Source organism: Hyla sarda, chromosome 6 (assembly GCF_029499605.1).
Source record: "Hyla sarda isolate aHylSar1 chromosome 6, aHylSar1.hap1, whole genome shotgun sequence".
In the NCBI taxonomy this organism is placed as follows: Eukaryota; Metazoa; Chordata; class Amphibia; order Anura; family Hylidae; genus Hyla; species Hyla sarda.
Genome location: NC_079194.1, coordinates 261,929,643 through 261,945,673, shown reverse-complemented (window position 1 = coordinate 261,945,673; position 16,031 = coordinate 261,929,643). Strand labels below are relative to the sequence as shown.

General features: G+C 44.0%; 1 protein-coding gene across 3 annotated transcripts in view; it reads left to right on the top strand.

Moving 5' to 3' along the window:
• Window positions 1–15,364, top strand: part of CCDC88B (coiled-coil domain containing 88B) — a 95,961-nt gene extending 80,597 nt beyond the window's left edge. For all 3 annotated transcript variants that reach the window (XM_056527150.1, XM_056527151.1, XM_056527152.1), the window contains exons 19-20: window positions 11,661–11,803; window positions 14,847–15,364. In XM_056527150.1, the coding sequence (XP_056383125.1) occupies window positions 11,661–11,803; window positions 14,847–15,133 (430 nt within the window). In that variant the 3' untranslated portion in view covers window positions 15,134–15,364. The remainder of the gene's footprint in view (window positions 1–11,660; window positions 11,804–14,846) is intronic.
• Window positions 15,365–16,031: the final 667 nt, after the last annotated feature.

Sequence of the window (16,031 nt, the reverse complement as noted above, 5' to 3'; positions counted from 1 at the left end):
CTCCTCATGCTGCTGGGACATTACTTAAACATTTTTATGGTAGCACTAACTACCTTAAATCTTCAATTTAAATCTGAATATTCATCTTTCAATCTTAAGGATTGTAAGGCCCTATGGTTTCCTCATGCTGCTGGGACATTACTTAAACATTTTTATGGTAGCACTAGCTACCATAAATCTTTAATTTAAATTTGAAAATTCATGTTTTAATCTTAGGGATTGGGAGGCCCTATGGTCTCCTCATGCTACCGCCAACTCCAGGCTGTGTCATTAAGCCACTATATGGTCTCCTCATGCTGCTGGTGGTAGTACTAGCCAGGGGCGTATCTAGAGCATTTGGCACCCGGGGCGGACCCTTTGTTTGACCCTGTACTCCCCTCCACAGTACAGGCGCTGATGAGTGACGTCACCGGCGAATGTACTGCGTGGGGGCGGAGGTCACGTCTCCTCTGTGTAGCTGCAGATGCGGCTCACACAGAGGGGACGCCTTCTCCTGTATGTGCGTATATCGCGCATACAGGAGAAGGCACCGCTGTCTGCTGGGGATCTGGGAAGAGTGTCCCGGATCCTCAGTAGTGGTGGCGGTGGGTCAGTCCGCCCTGGCACCCCCCTTGTGAGCGGCACCCGGGGCGCCCCCCCCCCCCCCCTTGGTACGCCACTGGCACTAGCTACTATAAATCTTCAATTTAAATTTGAATATTCATTTCATAATCTTAGGTGAGGCCCTATAGTCTCCTCTTGCTGCCACCAATTCCAGGCTGTGTCTTGCGGTAATAACTCAATTATGAATTATGGTCATTTAAAAAAAACATTAATTATGAAAAAAAATTCAGTTTGAAAATTATAAAAAATATCAAAATTATGAGCTGCTTAATTATAAACAAAGCCAATCAATACAATTCACATCTGAGTCGGACCATTTCCTCAGATATCAACAAGTTCTTTTTATGATAGAGAGGCTCCTATTGACCTGGCAACCTGAGACTCAAGCTGCCCAAAATAACACCTGGTGCCAAAAAATGTGAAATAGAATACAGAAATTGGGGCTCAGAGTTGTGAATATTAGGATAACATGTTTATTTCAGTATACAATGTATAAAGTTAGTATACTTGTGAACTGTGAATCGCAGGGCCCTTGTGAATCAACAGAAACACAAAATGGCTGTTCAATGGTTAATACAATAAAATTAAAATCATGGCAAATAAAAAGGGTTATTACAATAAAATATGGCTTATTTTTTTTTATTTTATTTTTTAGTATTTAAATTATTTTTTTCCCCACAAATAAAGAGAATAAACAGCTAGGATGGTAGAAATTAAGAGCTCTCATGGACAGAGAAAAGCATATCAACAGTAGGTCGGTAAGGTAAACTATCGCATGACTGTGAAATGTGGTGTATGAGCCGCGAGAGAAGGCTCACATCAAAATAACAAACAACATGAACATATACGAAAGTGTATCCGTCAGCTAGCATGCAAAACGAAAATAAGCAAAAGAAGGGAGATCGTAAGAACAGCAAACAAAAACGGGGGGGGGGAGTTCTGCAGAGGGGGGGTAACAAGGGGGGAGGGGTGGGAGGAAGGTGAGGAGGTGTTAAGAAAAAGAGGGAAAGGGGGGGGGGTCAGAATATAGACAAGTAAGGCACACTAACCTGTATCTCCTGGGCCGCCACCCACTCCCGACAACCGCGTCCACATTCACCCGCCGGCATGAGCAGGCCATGAAGCAAGACCAGGGAAAGCAGCATATGACCGTGAATATGATGGGAAGGCTCTAACTTCCGCTATAGACAGGGTCTCGATGAACTCCAACCAAGGGCTCCAGATCTTAGTGAATTTGTCAGTAAGTCCTGAGGAGTCTGCCATGAGTTCCTCCATCCGGTAGATAAAGAGGATCTCAGAGTACCAGTCTGACAGCGTCGGGGGTTGGACAGTTTTCCACCTCCTAGGCAAGACTGTGCGGGCTGCCATAAACAAAAAGTGAGCTAGTCTCTTCGATGGAGTTTTCCTGGACAGTGGCAAGATGGTAAGTAATAAGACTTTAGGGTCATTGGGGTACCTCACACCCGCTATTAGCTCTATCTGGGAGACCACTGACTCCCAGAAGGAGGTCAGTAAGGGACAGGACCACCAAATGTGCAGCATGGTCCCACGGTCCGAACCGGAGGACCAACAAAGGTCAGAAACCAAGGGGTACATTCTATGCAGTGCCACCAGTACCCTGTACCAGGAGGACAGAAGCTTGTAGTTAGTCTCCTGCGCCTTGCAGGAAATGGATAATTTATGACAAAGGGTAAAAGCTGCCGACCAGTCAGCAGGGGCGAAGGATGTCTGCAGCTCCCCCTCCCAGGCCGCCACAAAAGCCGGCGGAGTTAGAGCGGATTCATCCTGCAGCAAACCATATATCTGGGAGACAGCCCTGGGGACCGGGGAGGGAGAGTTGCACATCCGCTCAAAAGGTGTGAGAGGCCTGGCTAGATTCAGGTGGGTACGATTGGTCACAATAAAAGGCTGTAACTGGAGGTAACACATATGAGACTGCTTCTATCACTTTCCGGGACAAGGGAGTCGTAAGGACGGAGCAATGTGCCCTCCAGGAAAAATCCTATCGAAAGCAGATGAGGCTCTGAGAACCCCAAGAAGGACGTCCTCTGTAGACCTGGGGGGAAACTAGGGTTGCCCAATATTGGTGTCAAGGGAGACGGGTGACAGTGCTCTGTCGCTACTTCTGCTGCTGCAGGCGGAGCTGGAGTGTTCGGTGTGGCACCGAGCTGCGCACTCTGCCCGGGATGTGAAGCAGCTGACAGTGGGCCCTCGTCGGAAGTCCAAGGAGAGCCGGCAGATGGGTCTTTGGAGCACTGGGACACGGCCCGGAGTCCCTCCTTGCAGGCATTGGTGCTGTAATCTTCAGGGCCTTCGTCTCTTCCGTCGCGCGCGCCATCTTGGATTGCCCCGTCATACTAGGCCCCTCACTCTTCAGCTCCTGTAGGGGTCCGAAAAAGTTGGAGATCGGCACCACAGTATGGCTGCGGGTGCCCTGGGACTGGCGGTGACGGTTTGAGCGCCTGGTGCCCATAAAGTCAGCAGTGATCCCCCTGTAATAAGGCGGGGAAGACGGAGCTCGGGCGCCCTGCGTCTTCCTCTTCACATAGCTAGCCATGCCCCCGTCATAAAATATGGCTTTTAAAACACATAAAATAATCCTTTAAATAAGTGTCCACACATCTATAGGAATGAAAGCAATGGTTTAGCAATTTGTAAAAATTCCGTGATTTCTCTGATAGTCTTGGTTCGCTATTTCCACAATTATTTTGTATCCAGTTATAATAAATAGTAAATGTCTTGAATAAAGAATGCAGCGATATGTGCAAAGTTAGTTAGCAGTTGAAACAATTGACTTTAGAATGTAACAAATCTGGATCCTCAATGCAGAGGGCTCGCTGTTGGAGACACAGCCGTCTCCCAATTGTGCTGCGGCAGTGTTAAGTTCAATAAGAACAGCGCTTTAAAAGTGTAGTCAGAATGGGTACCTTCTGTAGATTGCGCTGATCGCTGGACGAGTCCTAGTCCCTGGGCAGAGGGTGCGCTGCTAGAGACTCGGCCATCTCAGATGTACAACCGCAGCAGTGGGCTCAGTCCATGGATACTTCAGCGGTTCTCCGTTGTATTCTTATGGAAAAGGTTGATGTGGCACTTGGATTGTTTATGGTTGAAGCTGGACGTGTTTCAGGTCATCCTTAGGACCTTTCTTCAGCAGCTAAACATATGTAATTTACTATATTAACCATTGAACAACCATTTTGTGTCTCTGTTGATTCACAAGGGCCCTGTGGTTCACAGTTCACAAGTATACTAACTTTATACATTATATACTGAAATAAACAAATGTTATCCTAATATTCACGACTCTGAGCCCCAATTTCTGTATTCAAGTTCTTTTTATGACGGGATGACATTAACACTTAAGGATGTAGTTTTGCAATATACAATAATACACAGGTATTATAAAAGACTGCAGATTTATTGGTTATAAGATTATAAACCTAAATGAGTAATAAACACAATGATATATGCAAATGAATATCAATTAGATGTATTAGTAAACATTACAAGCTTGTAAATTGACTACATACATGTAGTAGTAAGTAACTTGTTACAATAAAACAAACGCTACTAGGATATCATATAAGAAAAAGGGTACATATCACTGTGTCCAGAGGAAACCTTTTGATATCAAGATGGGCAATATCTAATCATAGACATCTCAATATGGAATGCTAAATATACTCGCCGCCCCCTTCTAACCAACTACAAATCACATGATTCCAAGAATGAGTAAATGCTTCTAAGCATATAAACATGGAAGAATATTTCCACCCCATTCTAAGATTACTAAGACAATTAGCAGAGTCTTATGATCTCGCTAGACTATATTTTAGGAGGAAGAACTTGAAACAAGTTTCCTGTGTGGGAAATATACTTATAACACTTAGTTTGGCGAGTAGGAATTCTATCAATATGTCTAAGTAATTATTTAATGCTTTGATAGATTATGAGTTTTGATTCTTCTGCAGTTAGAATTAAGTATCACAATATCCTAAAACTATAATCTCAATATGGAGATAATTAATTATTTTATTTTGTTAATTTATTTGCCAATCTAAATGGTATAATTCCATCAACATTATCCAAACTGGTCTTAATTAAATGGAATACCATTTTTGTGTAAGAACCTCATTTTGGCTCTTAGAAAAGCTGAACGGCCCATCTCATCATCATGGATAGCCATTGGTTTGGTACCGTGTGATCAGTGTGACTTGCTGGGATCTCACATGGCTTTTCCACCTTGTTGGACCTCTTTCCTGTGTCTTTGTGTGTTCTCTACAGTCCCTAACATCTGGTTTACCAGACTTTTTAATTAGTTAGACACACCCTCCTAAATTGTAATTCCCCAATGAATGTAGGTTGGGCGTGTACATATGGTAATGACTATGACATCACTATAATACCCAGGATGCATTGAGCATATCACCCATAATGCCTTTCCTGTCTTAAACCCACATTCTACACTTGACATATGGAGCCATAATTGAAAATTCAGGGATTATTTTTGACATATATAAGTAATTAAAACCTGTATTCTCATAGACATCTTGGGGCCTACCTAGACATCCAAATTTATAGAAGAGATAAGAATACCATAGAGGTCTCTTTCACACAGACGTGGGAATTTCTTTCTGTGTCTAGTCTAGGTAATTAATTGTTGTCATAATAACATTCACAAGACTGGCTAACTAGCCTTCTTATCTGTCTTATCTAAACAGCCATAAATATCTAAGGAGACAAGAAGTATTCTCTCAGACTGGCACTTTCGTTGAGATGAAACTTCAGAATTGTGGCCTACTTAGATTATACACAAAATGGTTGACATCATGCTGTTATGCTATGAAACAAAGTGATTCATTTTTGGGGCCTACAATAAGTATGACAACTGTGTCATTCTGCCAGATTATGGTATCCTCATGCTGCTGTCACCTCTAGGCTTTGTCATTGTCCCGCCATGTGACATTTGACTCCTTGTTGGATTTGGTCTTTTGTAAGCACACATTTTATTATTAAATCTTAAATTTAAATTTCAAAAAATCGATAGAGCGATAACAAAGAACTATAACTGATTAAATTAAACATTTGTACTTTCATAGTCAGGGGGGTGCTGAGAGGCAAGGACTGGAACAGATGGTATCTCACTGGGCGGAGGACCGCCAACTCGATTTTAAGATACAAGTACGAGCTTTTTCACTGCAGCCACTTCTTGCTTTATGCGCCCACTTATCCAATGGCACAGAAGCTGAATGTGCTCCTGTCCAAGTTGCTGGTACTACAGTCCCTCCCTTTTCAAGTGGACACTCAGAGTATGGGTATGCACGTAGAGGCAGGGGCTGGAACAGGTGGTAGCTCGCCTAGCAGCTGACCGCCAGCTCGATGCTCACCAGAATGGGTAATCAAAATTTTTTAATAAATTCTAATAAAATAAAATAAAAATTACATAAAAAATCTGCCACATCCTGACGCTCTACGGCAGTGATTCTAATAGTGATGCCTGTAATCTGCATGTCAGACTGAATAAGAGTATTATTTCACTAACACAGCACACTCCCTATGCATGTTAGGACAAGGCAAAGTGCTGTACACCCCTATTGAGCCACTCTGTAGGCCAGAAATAGCCGTTTTTAATAGCGATTCGCCACAAATAAACTTGGACCAAACCAATTTTTTTCAGAAAATTCGGCAAATCAGCCATATCTAATTTTTCAAAAATTTGCTCGTCTCTATCCATCATTATTTACCAGTCAAGGGCCCTTCTCATTTATAGAGGTATATGCACAGGCACTTTTGTTTGATAGGGAGGTACCGTCACTATCTCACCTATGTTCCTGGGTGATCATTACTTGGTCCCCATGTTGTAGTGTGGCTCTGCAGAGCTTTTCAAATTTTTTTATTTCAGTGTGTCTTGTTTTCTGATGTCCTTGTACATGCATTTTTGTCTAATAAACATTGCTTTTCATTCAATATAATTGATATTGGGTGTGAATCTGTTTTAGCATTTAGCTTTTTTGTGTGGTTTATACCACGGTTTTTGGTCCGGGTGAAAAACCGTATTGAAACGTATACTTTTTTTTTTTTAACATTGGAGTCAATGGGAACCGTATAGAACTGTATATGCGTACAGTTCCATCCGGTTTTCACCATACGGTTTTTGACTTTGCTAATTTTTTTTCTTGGAATTTCAATCAAACAAGTGAAACTTTATTCATAATAGAATGAAAAGTTAAAAACGTATATGTTTTTTGTTTTAGAAACGGATGCAACCGGACATAATTTTTCAAACCGTATACAGATTAAAATTTGTACACACATTGAGGGGCATTTACTAATCTTTTACTATGTAGTCTGGTTTTTACCCTGTTTTTTTCTACTTCATTTTTGACTATGTGCGACAAATTTACTAAATTGTTGCACGGCATTAATAAATTTGGCACACATAGGCAAAAGTGGGAAATTTACTTCATGTAGTAGAAAAAATAGTCTGTTCCTTTTTCCAGCTGTCTGAATAGGTTTGGCTGCTGGTTTCCTTCTGGATATTTTGTTTTTGAGTTTTTTTTTAGCTTTTTCACCACATCTAAATAATTCAATAACTACAGTGGTCCCTCAAGTTACAATATTAATTGGTTCCAGGAAAACCATTGAAAGTTGAAACCATTGTATGTTGAGACCATAACTCTATGGAAACGTGGTAATTGGTTCTAAAGGCACCAAAATGTCATCCAAAACAGGAAAAAGTGACAAAGAAAAATAAGTAGATAACTGATATAGATAAAGCAAATCCTTCCATATAAAAGTAATAAAGATCTGCTGGGAGCTGTAAATCACTGTCTATGTCAGTGTTTCCCAAGCAGGGAGCCTCCAGCTGTTGCAAAACTATAACTCCCAGCATGCCTGGACAGCCAAAGGCTGTCCGGGCATGCTGGGAGTTGTAGTTTTGCAAAAGATGGGGCCACCCTGCTTGGCAAACACTGGTCTATGTAGAGGACAGGAGCTTCTTCAGGGGTCCTGTACAGTACAGGCAATGTCCCAAACAAGTAATGGAGTCGCCCTCACCTGGTGTCCAAAAGAGCAGCTAACCCTGATACAGGTAAAGTGTACAGAACATGTAATACCAGACACCAGTCAGTGCATACACTTCAGTAATACAAGGGTTTTACCAGTGAATGCCCATTTTGATTGGTTGGTTCTTCCAGCCATTGACACGTTTTACAGATCTGGACTGTCTGTAGAATTGTATGTTGAGTCTGGTTTCAACTTACGATGGTCCAGAAAAGACCATTGTATGTTGAAACTATTGTATGTTGAGGCCATTGTAAGTTGAGGGATCACTGTAAATTGTAGTCATGGCTCAGAAGTGGTAAACGGCGTTTAGTGTGTGTGTGTGTTTATTACATTTTTTTAACACAGTTTTTTTCTCCCTAAATGTACTTACACTTTTTTTTTTTTTTGGTAACTTCTTCTACAGATCTGTGTATCCTGTGGACTCCTTCGGATTCGGTGGACTACTTCGATGACCAGCGTTTTTCTTTGCTTGATGTTAATAAAATGGTTAACGAGGGCTTGTGGGGGAGTGTTTTTTGTAATAAATTTTTTTTAAAACCTGTTGTGTTTTATTTTTATTTTACTTTACTAGACAGGCTTAGTAGTGGAAGCTGTCTTATAGACTGAGTCCATTACTAAGCCGGGCTTAGCGTTAGCCACAAAAACAGCTAGCGATAACCCCCAATTATTACCCCGGTACCCAACACCACAGGGGTGTCGGGAAGAGCCGGTACCAACAGGCCCGGAGCGTCAAAAATGGCGCTCCTGGGCCTAGGCGGTAACAGGCTGGCGTTATTTAGGTTGGGGAGGGCCAGTAACAATGGTCCTCGCCCACCCTGGTAACCTCAGGCTGTTACTGTTTGGTTGGTATTTGGTTGAGAATAAAAATAGGGGGACCCTATGCGTTTTTTAAATATATTTAATTATTTATTTAAAAAAAAAAAAAACGCATAGGGTCCCCCCTATCTTCCCGGCACCCCTGTGGCGTTGGGTACCGGGGTAATAATAGGGGGTTAGCGCTAGCTGTTTTTGTGGCTAGCGCTAAGCCCAGGTTAGTAATGGACTCTGTCTATAAGACAGCTTCCACTACTAAGCCTGTCTAGTAAAGTAAGAAAAAAACACAACAGGTTTTAAAAAATTTTTATTACAAAAAAAACTCCCCCACAAGCCCTCGTTAACCATTTTATTAAAATCAAACAAAGAAAAATGCTGGTCATCGAAGTAGTCCACCGAATCCGAAGGAGTCCACAGGATAAACGGATCTGAAATGAGAAGAAAACAAAAAAAATGGGTTAGTACATTTATTATCACCTGCTCACACATCTCCCGCCCCGCACGACTACAACTGCCAGCATGCCCTTACAGTAAGGACATGCTGGGAGTTGTAGTTGTGTGGTGCAGGAGATGTGTGGGCAAGTGACAAGCTTGTCCCCTGCCCCCAGCTGCAGGACTACAACTCCCAGCATGACCTTACAGTAAGGTGGGGCGGAGGCCGGGCACAGTGTTTCCCAACCTGGGACTTGTAGTTTTGCAACATCTGGAGGCACCCTGGTTGGGAAACACTGTTTTAGGCCAGTGTTTCCCAACCAGGGTGCCTCCAGATGTTGCAAAACTACAAGCCCCAGCATGCCTGGACAGTCAAAGGCTGTCTAGGCATGCTGGGAGTTGTAGTTTTGCAACATCTGGAGGCAACCTGGCTGGGAAACACTGGCCTAAAACAGTGTTTCCCAACCAGGGTGCCTCCAGATGTTGCAAAACTACAAGTCCCAGCATGCCTGGACAGTCAAAGGCTGTCTAGGCATGCTGGGAGTTGTAGTTTTGCAACATCTGGAGGCAACCTTGCTGGGAAACGCTGGCCTAAAACAGTGTTTCCCAACCAGGGTGCCTCCAGATGTTGCAAAACTACAAGCCCCAGCATGCCTGGACAGTCAAAGGCTGTCCAGGCATGCTGGGAGTTGTAGTCTTGCAACATCTGGAGGCACCCTGGCTGGGAAACACTGGCCTAAAACAGTGTTTCCCAACCAGGGTGACTGTTTTAGGCCAGTGTTTCCCAACTGTTTTAGGCCAGTGTTTCCCAACCAGGGTGCCTCCAGCTGTTGCTAAACTACAACTCCCAGCATGCCTGGACAGCCAAAGGCTGTCCAGGCATGCTGGGAGTTGTAGTCTTGCAACAACTGGAGGCACCCTGGTTGGGAAGCCTGCGCAACTTACCGGCTTCCGTAGGATCCAGCGCTGCACGACACTGCCGCGCGACAGTGCCGCGCGACAGTGCCGCGCGACGATCTCCGACAGCGATCGTCGCTGGAGCCTCGGAAGGGTAAGTGAACTTCTTCGCCGGTCCCCTTCAGCTGTTTAGTTTTGCAACAGCTGGAGGACTACAGTTTACAGACCACAAACCAGTGGTCTGCAAACTGTGGCCCTCCAGCTGTTGCAAAACTACAACTCCCAGCATGCCTGGACAGCCAATGGCTGTCCAGGCATGCTGGGAGTTGTAGTCTTGCAACATCTGGAGTCACCCTGGTTGGGAAACACTGTTTTAGGCCAGTGTTTCCCAACAAGGGTGCCTCCAGCTGTTGCAAAACTACAACTCCCAGCATGCCCGTACAGCCAATGGCTGTCCAGGCATGCTGGGAGTTGTAGTCTTGCAACATCTGGAGGCACCCTGGTTGGGAAACACTGTTTTAGGACAGTGTTTCCCAACAAGGGTGCCTCCAGCTGTTGCAAAACTACAACTCCCAGCATGCCCGGACAGCCAAAGGGTGTCCAGGCATGCTGGGAGTTGTAGTCTTGCAACATTTGGAGGCACCCTGGTTGGGAAGCTTGCGCAACTTACCGGCTTCCGTAGGATCCAGCGCTGCACGACACTGCCGCGCGACAGTGCCGCGCAACGATCTCCGTCAGCGATCGTCGCTGGAGCCTCGGAAGGGTAAGTGAACTTCTTCGCCGGTCCCCTTCAGCTGTTTAGTTTTGCAACAGCTGGAGGACTACAGTTTACAGACCACACACCAGTGGTCTGCAAACTGTGGCCCTCCAGCTGTTGCAAAACTACAACACCCAGCATGCCCTGACAGCCAAAGCCTATGGCTCTCAGGGCAGGAGCCCGGGCTGACATTACAGTGCAGCCGCCCAGGCTCCTCATACGGTCTCCCCGCTACCCCCCTTGTCTCCCGCCCGGGCTCCTCATACGGCCTCCCCGCTACCCCCCCCCCCTTGTCTCCCGCGCCGCTCAGCTCCCGCTGCTACAAGACTACAACTCCCAGCGTGTCCTCACTGTAAGGCCATGCTGGGACTTGTAGTCTTGCAACAGCAGACAGATGGGAGTTGTGTGGCGCTGGCAGGTGAGAGGGGGGGATGTAAATCACTGCAGTGTCCCGGTAGCGCAGTGAGGGTAGCGGGGAGAAAGTATGTCGGAGCCCGGGCGGCAGTAGCTTTTCCTGCTCCATGTTGGAGCTGGAGTAAATTTAGTCAATTTTTATGGCCGTTGCGACAGTTTATTGCGCAACTGCGACTGTCTCAGTTAATAAATTCCTGACCACTGCAAGTAAAAACTGAAAACTTGCGTAAATTAAGCGGGAAATTTTTTTTTGACTTTCTAGCTCTTGCTAGGGAAAGTCGCACAATTTATAGGGTAGGCGCAATTGCAACAATTTTGCGCCAAAAATAGTCAGAAAAAAATGACTAAACCCCTTAGTAAATGCCCCCCATTGTGATACAGTTTAGTCAGGTTTTGAGGAATCTGTTTTTATAAAAAAAAAAAAAAAAACTGATACGAGATTTGTATTGCAAAAACGTGGTGTGAACCCAGCCTTACTCTCCTGTTAAACCGGCTTTTTGATCTTGATTTTCATGGTAGTCAGAATGTGCTACTCAGTGGAGTAGAAAATTGTACTTGTATTAACAGGTCACAGGTTGGGCTCTCACCAGTGAAACCTTCTCTAGTAACCTGTCTATATACTGGACACAGCAGGTTGAACGCGATTGATAATCTGTCATGTCTTATGTATTACTTACAGTCACAAGAAAAGTAACTGGATAACTGATAAAATGAAGAGGCTTCTGAAATCCAAGGAGAAATCTTCAAGAGGCCCTGGAGACCCCTCACGCTTTCTGAACCCCCCTTTGGAGCCTTCATTGGAGCCAGACAGCCCCTCAAAATGTAAGAAATACATTTTGGTTTAAAAAGCAGAATTCTATAAATTGTAGACAATCTTTATTCAGAGGAGCTGAACTGCAATTCCAAACACAACCTATAGACAGGTGGGCACTTATTTAAAAAAAAATAAAATAAAAAGCAACAATGTCTTTCTAATCATGTACCACCCCTTTAAAGCTCTGTTAAGACTAGTGTTATAGTATACAAAAAAGAAGTTTGCAGCAGCAATCTTGGGCAAAAAATGGGGGCTTTAAGTGCACTTTTTGATCAAAACGTGCCCCCCATCCACCACGTAGAGGTGTGCTCACTTCGGATGGAACCCTAACACTCATTCCACTCACTTCTTCTGGGCATTTGGCCTCTGACTGGGTGACAGGCGAGATCCACTTTCAGTAAAAAAAGGGAGGCAGTCCTGCTAGGCTAGGTAAGAGTAAAAGATATTTGGTCAAAAATTTGAAAGAAGAGAAAGAGAAAATGTGTCTAAAATAGCATAAAATAATGACATTTATTCAGAAAATGATGTGAGGTCTGTGGCAGGGCTCTTGTCGCAGACTGGTCACTAGATAAAATGTTTACAATGGTATAAAATACTAAAAATATAAAATATAAACAGTGATATTGCACTTCAACAATTGGACAATGAGACCATGAAAGTGGGGCAATGGGACAGTGCAAACAGTATCTGTTTAGTTATACTGTAAAGTCATATTATAGGAGCCGGGATTAATCCAGATGAAAGTGCAGGACAAAAAAGTTAATAATCCAATAGGGCAATTTTCAGTAGCGCTGGAGCCTCCCAGATTGGGGCCCACTATAAACGTTTTTAGGTGCAGAGATACAGGCGATGCCCCCTCTACCCCGGTGGCACGGGTACTTAATGCAAAAGGGCAATCGTTATACAGTTCAGGCACTTTGTGCCTCTTACCAGCTACAGTGTGCACGGTCAGATGTGTCCAGCTGTGCTTGCGATCCAGATGCAAGTCCCTCTGTCCCAACGGCACTGGAGAAATGTAGGAGGGGTGATAGGATCCGGTGCTGGGGGTCGGAGATGATGGCTGGGAAGCAGCCTGTGGCAGTGCTGTGAAGCCCAGCGATCGAAGCAGCGTATGGCAGCCCTGGAGGTATCCTCTCTACCCCGACGGCACGGGGAGCAGGTGAGAGGGTAGGTGAGGACCGGCAGACTTACAGTCTTCCTGAACCTCCACCATTGAAAAAGAGGACGCAGCTCCCCCAAACGCGTCTGGTGTTAAGACAACCCTGCACATCATCTGAGACAATCGTTACCGCATTGCCGGTCCTCACCTACCCTCTCACCTGCTCCCCGTTGCGTCGGGGTAGAGAGGATACCTCCAGTGCTGCCGTACACTGCTACGATCGCTAGGCTTCACAGCGCTGCCACAAGCTGTTTCCAAGCCATCATCTCCGACCCACAGCACCGGATCCTATCACCCCTCCTACATTTCTCCCGTGCCACCGGGACAGAGGGATGTGCATCCGGATTGCAAGCATAATCGCACACATCTGACCGTGCACACTGTAGCCGGTAAGAGGCACAAAGTGCCTGAACTGTATAGTGATTGCCCTTTTGCATTCAGCCCCCGTGCCGCCGGGGTAGAGGGGGCATTGCCTGTATCTCTGCACCTAAAAACGTTTATAGTGGGCCCCAATCTGGGAGGCTCCAGCGCTACTGAACATTGCCCTATTGGATTATTAACTTTTTTGCCCTGCACTTTCATCTGGATTAATCTCGGCTCCTATAATATGACTTTACAGTATAACTAAACAGATACTGTTTGCACTGTCCCATTGCCCCACTTTCATTGTCTCATTGTCCAATTGTTGAAGTGCAATATCACTGTTTATATTTTTAGTATTTTATACCATTGTAAACATTTTATCTAGTGACCAGTCTGCGACAAGGGCCCTGCCACAGACCTCACATCATTTTCTAAATAAATGTCATTATTTTATGCTATTTTAGACACATTTTCTCTTTCTCTTCTTTCTAATTTTTGACCATAGATCTTTTACTCTTACCTAGCCTAGCAGGACTGCCTCCCTTTTTATACTATTAGTACTCTTTTTTTGGAACATGGGTATGTGCAACGCAGTATCCTCGGTATAGGTTTTCCCTCTTTTTTACGTTGAGCTCCCACATTTTTTGTATATTTGGGATCCACTATCAGTTTAAAAAACCTCCTGTGGACAGGGAGGTGTCCAACTTGCACTCCAAAAAAAAGCAAAATAGCCAGCACAACTACCTAATACATGGATGCACGCTGCTTTGGCAAATACAAAGTATACAAAAAAAGAAGGTAGCACTCTTGGTCAAAAAATTAAGGCTTTTAGCGCACTATTTGATCAAACGTATCCCCCATCCACCATGCGCAGGTGGCCTCACTTCGGATGGAACCCTAACATGCTCATTCCACTCACCTCTGCTGGGAGTATAACATGACTGGGTAACATGAAGGATCCACTATGAATAAAAAAATAAAATCTTGTGAACACGGAGGGGTGCACATTCAGTGTGTTATGGGTAGATCCATTTTCAAGGAGATAGTGGCAGTCCTGACCATTTAATTTAATAAATAACTTAGCATAAGATAACTGTCCGACAGTGTTTTTGTTTGCTGAATGTGGGTGGGGAGGTGGAAAGCAGCTGTCAAACTCCTTGAAATCCAACTTGCCTAACAGTATCCGTCACGTAAAAGTCGGAAGGCATCAATACACATTAGATTAATGAAATTGTCTTATGCGTATACGGGAACTTTACAGCTTCTACTAAAGTCAAGAGCAGCAGTATGAATGCATGCTCACATGTTCTAGATACGGCATGCACACCTTACACATGTAGTGAGCTTCAACTAGTGACAGCCGTCAGTAATACTACATACAGGTATGGAGATCTACAGATAATAAATAAAAATCATACTAATGTTATGACCTACAATTTTTATATTATATTGTTTATATATTATTTATTCATATTTGCAATGTTCACTTATTTCTGCATTTTCTGTGTTCTTTGACATTAATTCCTCAGCTGGAGATGGGGCTCTTCGACGCAGTAAAAGCTCGCTTAGTGTCTCTAGTCACTCATACCCAATGACACCTCCCCGTTTCCGTCGCTTAAAGCTGAGCTCCACCATTCGTAGCAGTGAATCCTTCAGTGGCACAGATGTTTCTCCCAGAGATAAATTCCGCCTGAAATACAGGGGGCAAATACATGATAGTGAAGAGGAAGAAACCTCATCTGAAGGAAGGAGAGACAGCAGAGGTGAAGAGGCAACTGAGAGACCAATAGAAACTGGTGGATCTGAGCACATCTAAAGAGACTGCGTTAGTCGTTCGCATACAGTATACCACGAAAAGGTCTGAATGCACAGACATCTATCTCCATACAGAATAAATGGACATGTTACAGTCTTTCAAACCACCAATGTACAGAGGCTACTACCGTATCAATTTTTTTATTAGCAATATAATTTCGGATAGTAAGATAAGGTGACCAGTGTTATAACCGATGCCCTATGCCAGTGTTTCCCAACCAGGGTGGCTCCAGCTGTTGCAAAACTACAACTCCCAGCATGGCCGGACAGCCAAAGGCTGTCCGGCCATGCTGGGAGTTGTAGTTTTGCAACAGCTGGAGCCACCCTGGTTGGGAAACACTGCCCTATGCAGATTAAATGGTTGTTACAGACAGTATCACGTTTTTTTGCACTATTTTTAGATATGAACGCATATTTTTTTCTTCTGTATTAAAAAGAAAGCTCTCGCTGCTATGAAAGCACTGTTATGTATATACTGTACCTGTTAAAGTTGTAAAGCTAATAAAGCTAATATATTAAATACATTGGTGTGGCGAAAAATAATCAAGTTTAAACGGCATAAACTAGTACTTGGCATCAACCCGAGTGTTATCGACTTCAGCTGAAATATTTGGATATTTGTTTAGATTATCGGTAATTCCCTGATGTACTGCTATAATCTGAATTTCTTCCTTTACAAGTAAAAGTGATTCTGGAAATATTGCAGGGTATAAGAAATGAAATCGCACTCCTCTGATATGCTCTTCTGTCACCTACAACATCTGTATCCTGAGCATTGCGCCACCGGAGAATCTCTCATAAAGATCTCTTTTACAGCCATCTGCTGGCTCCTAAGTAAAAGACTTTATAAAGCATTGGTACGGCCTCACCTGGAATATGCTGTTCAGTTTTGGGCACCT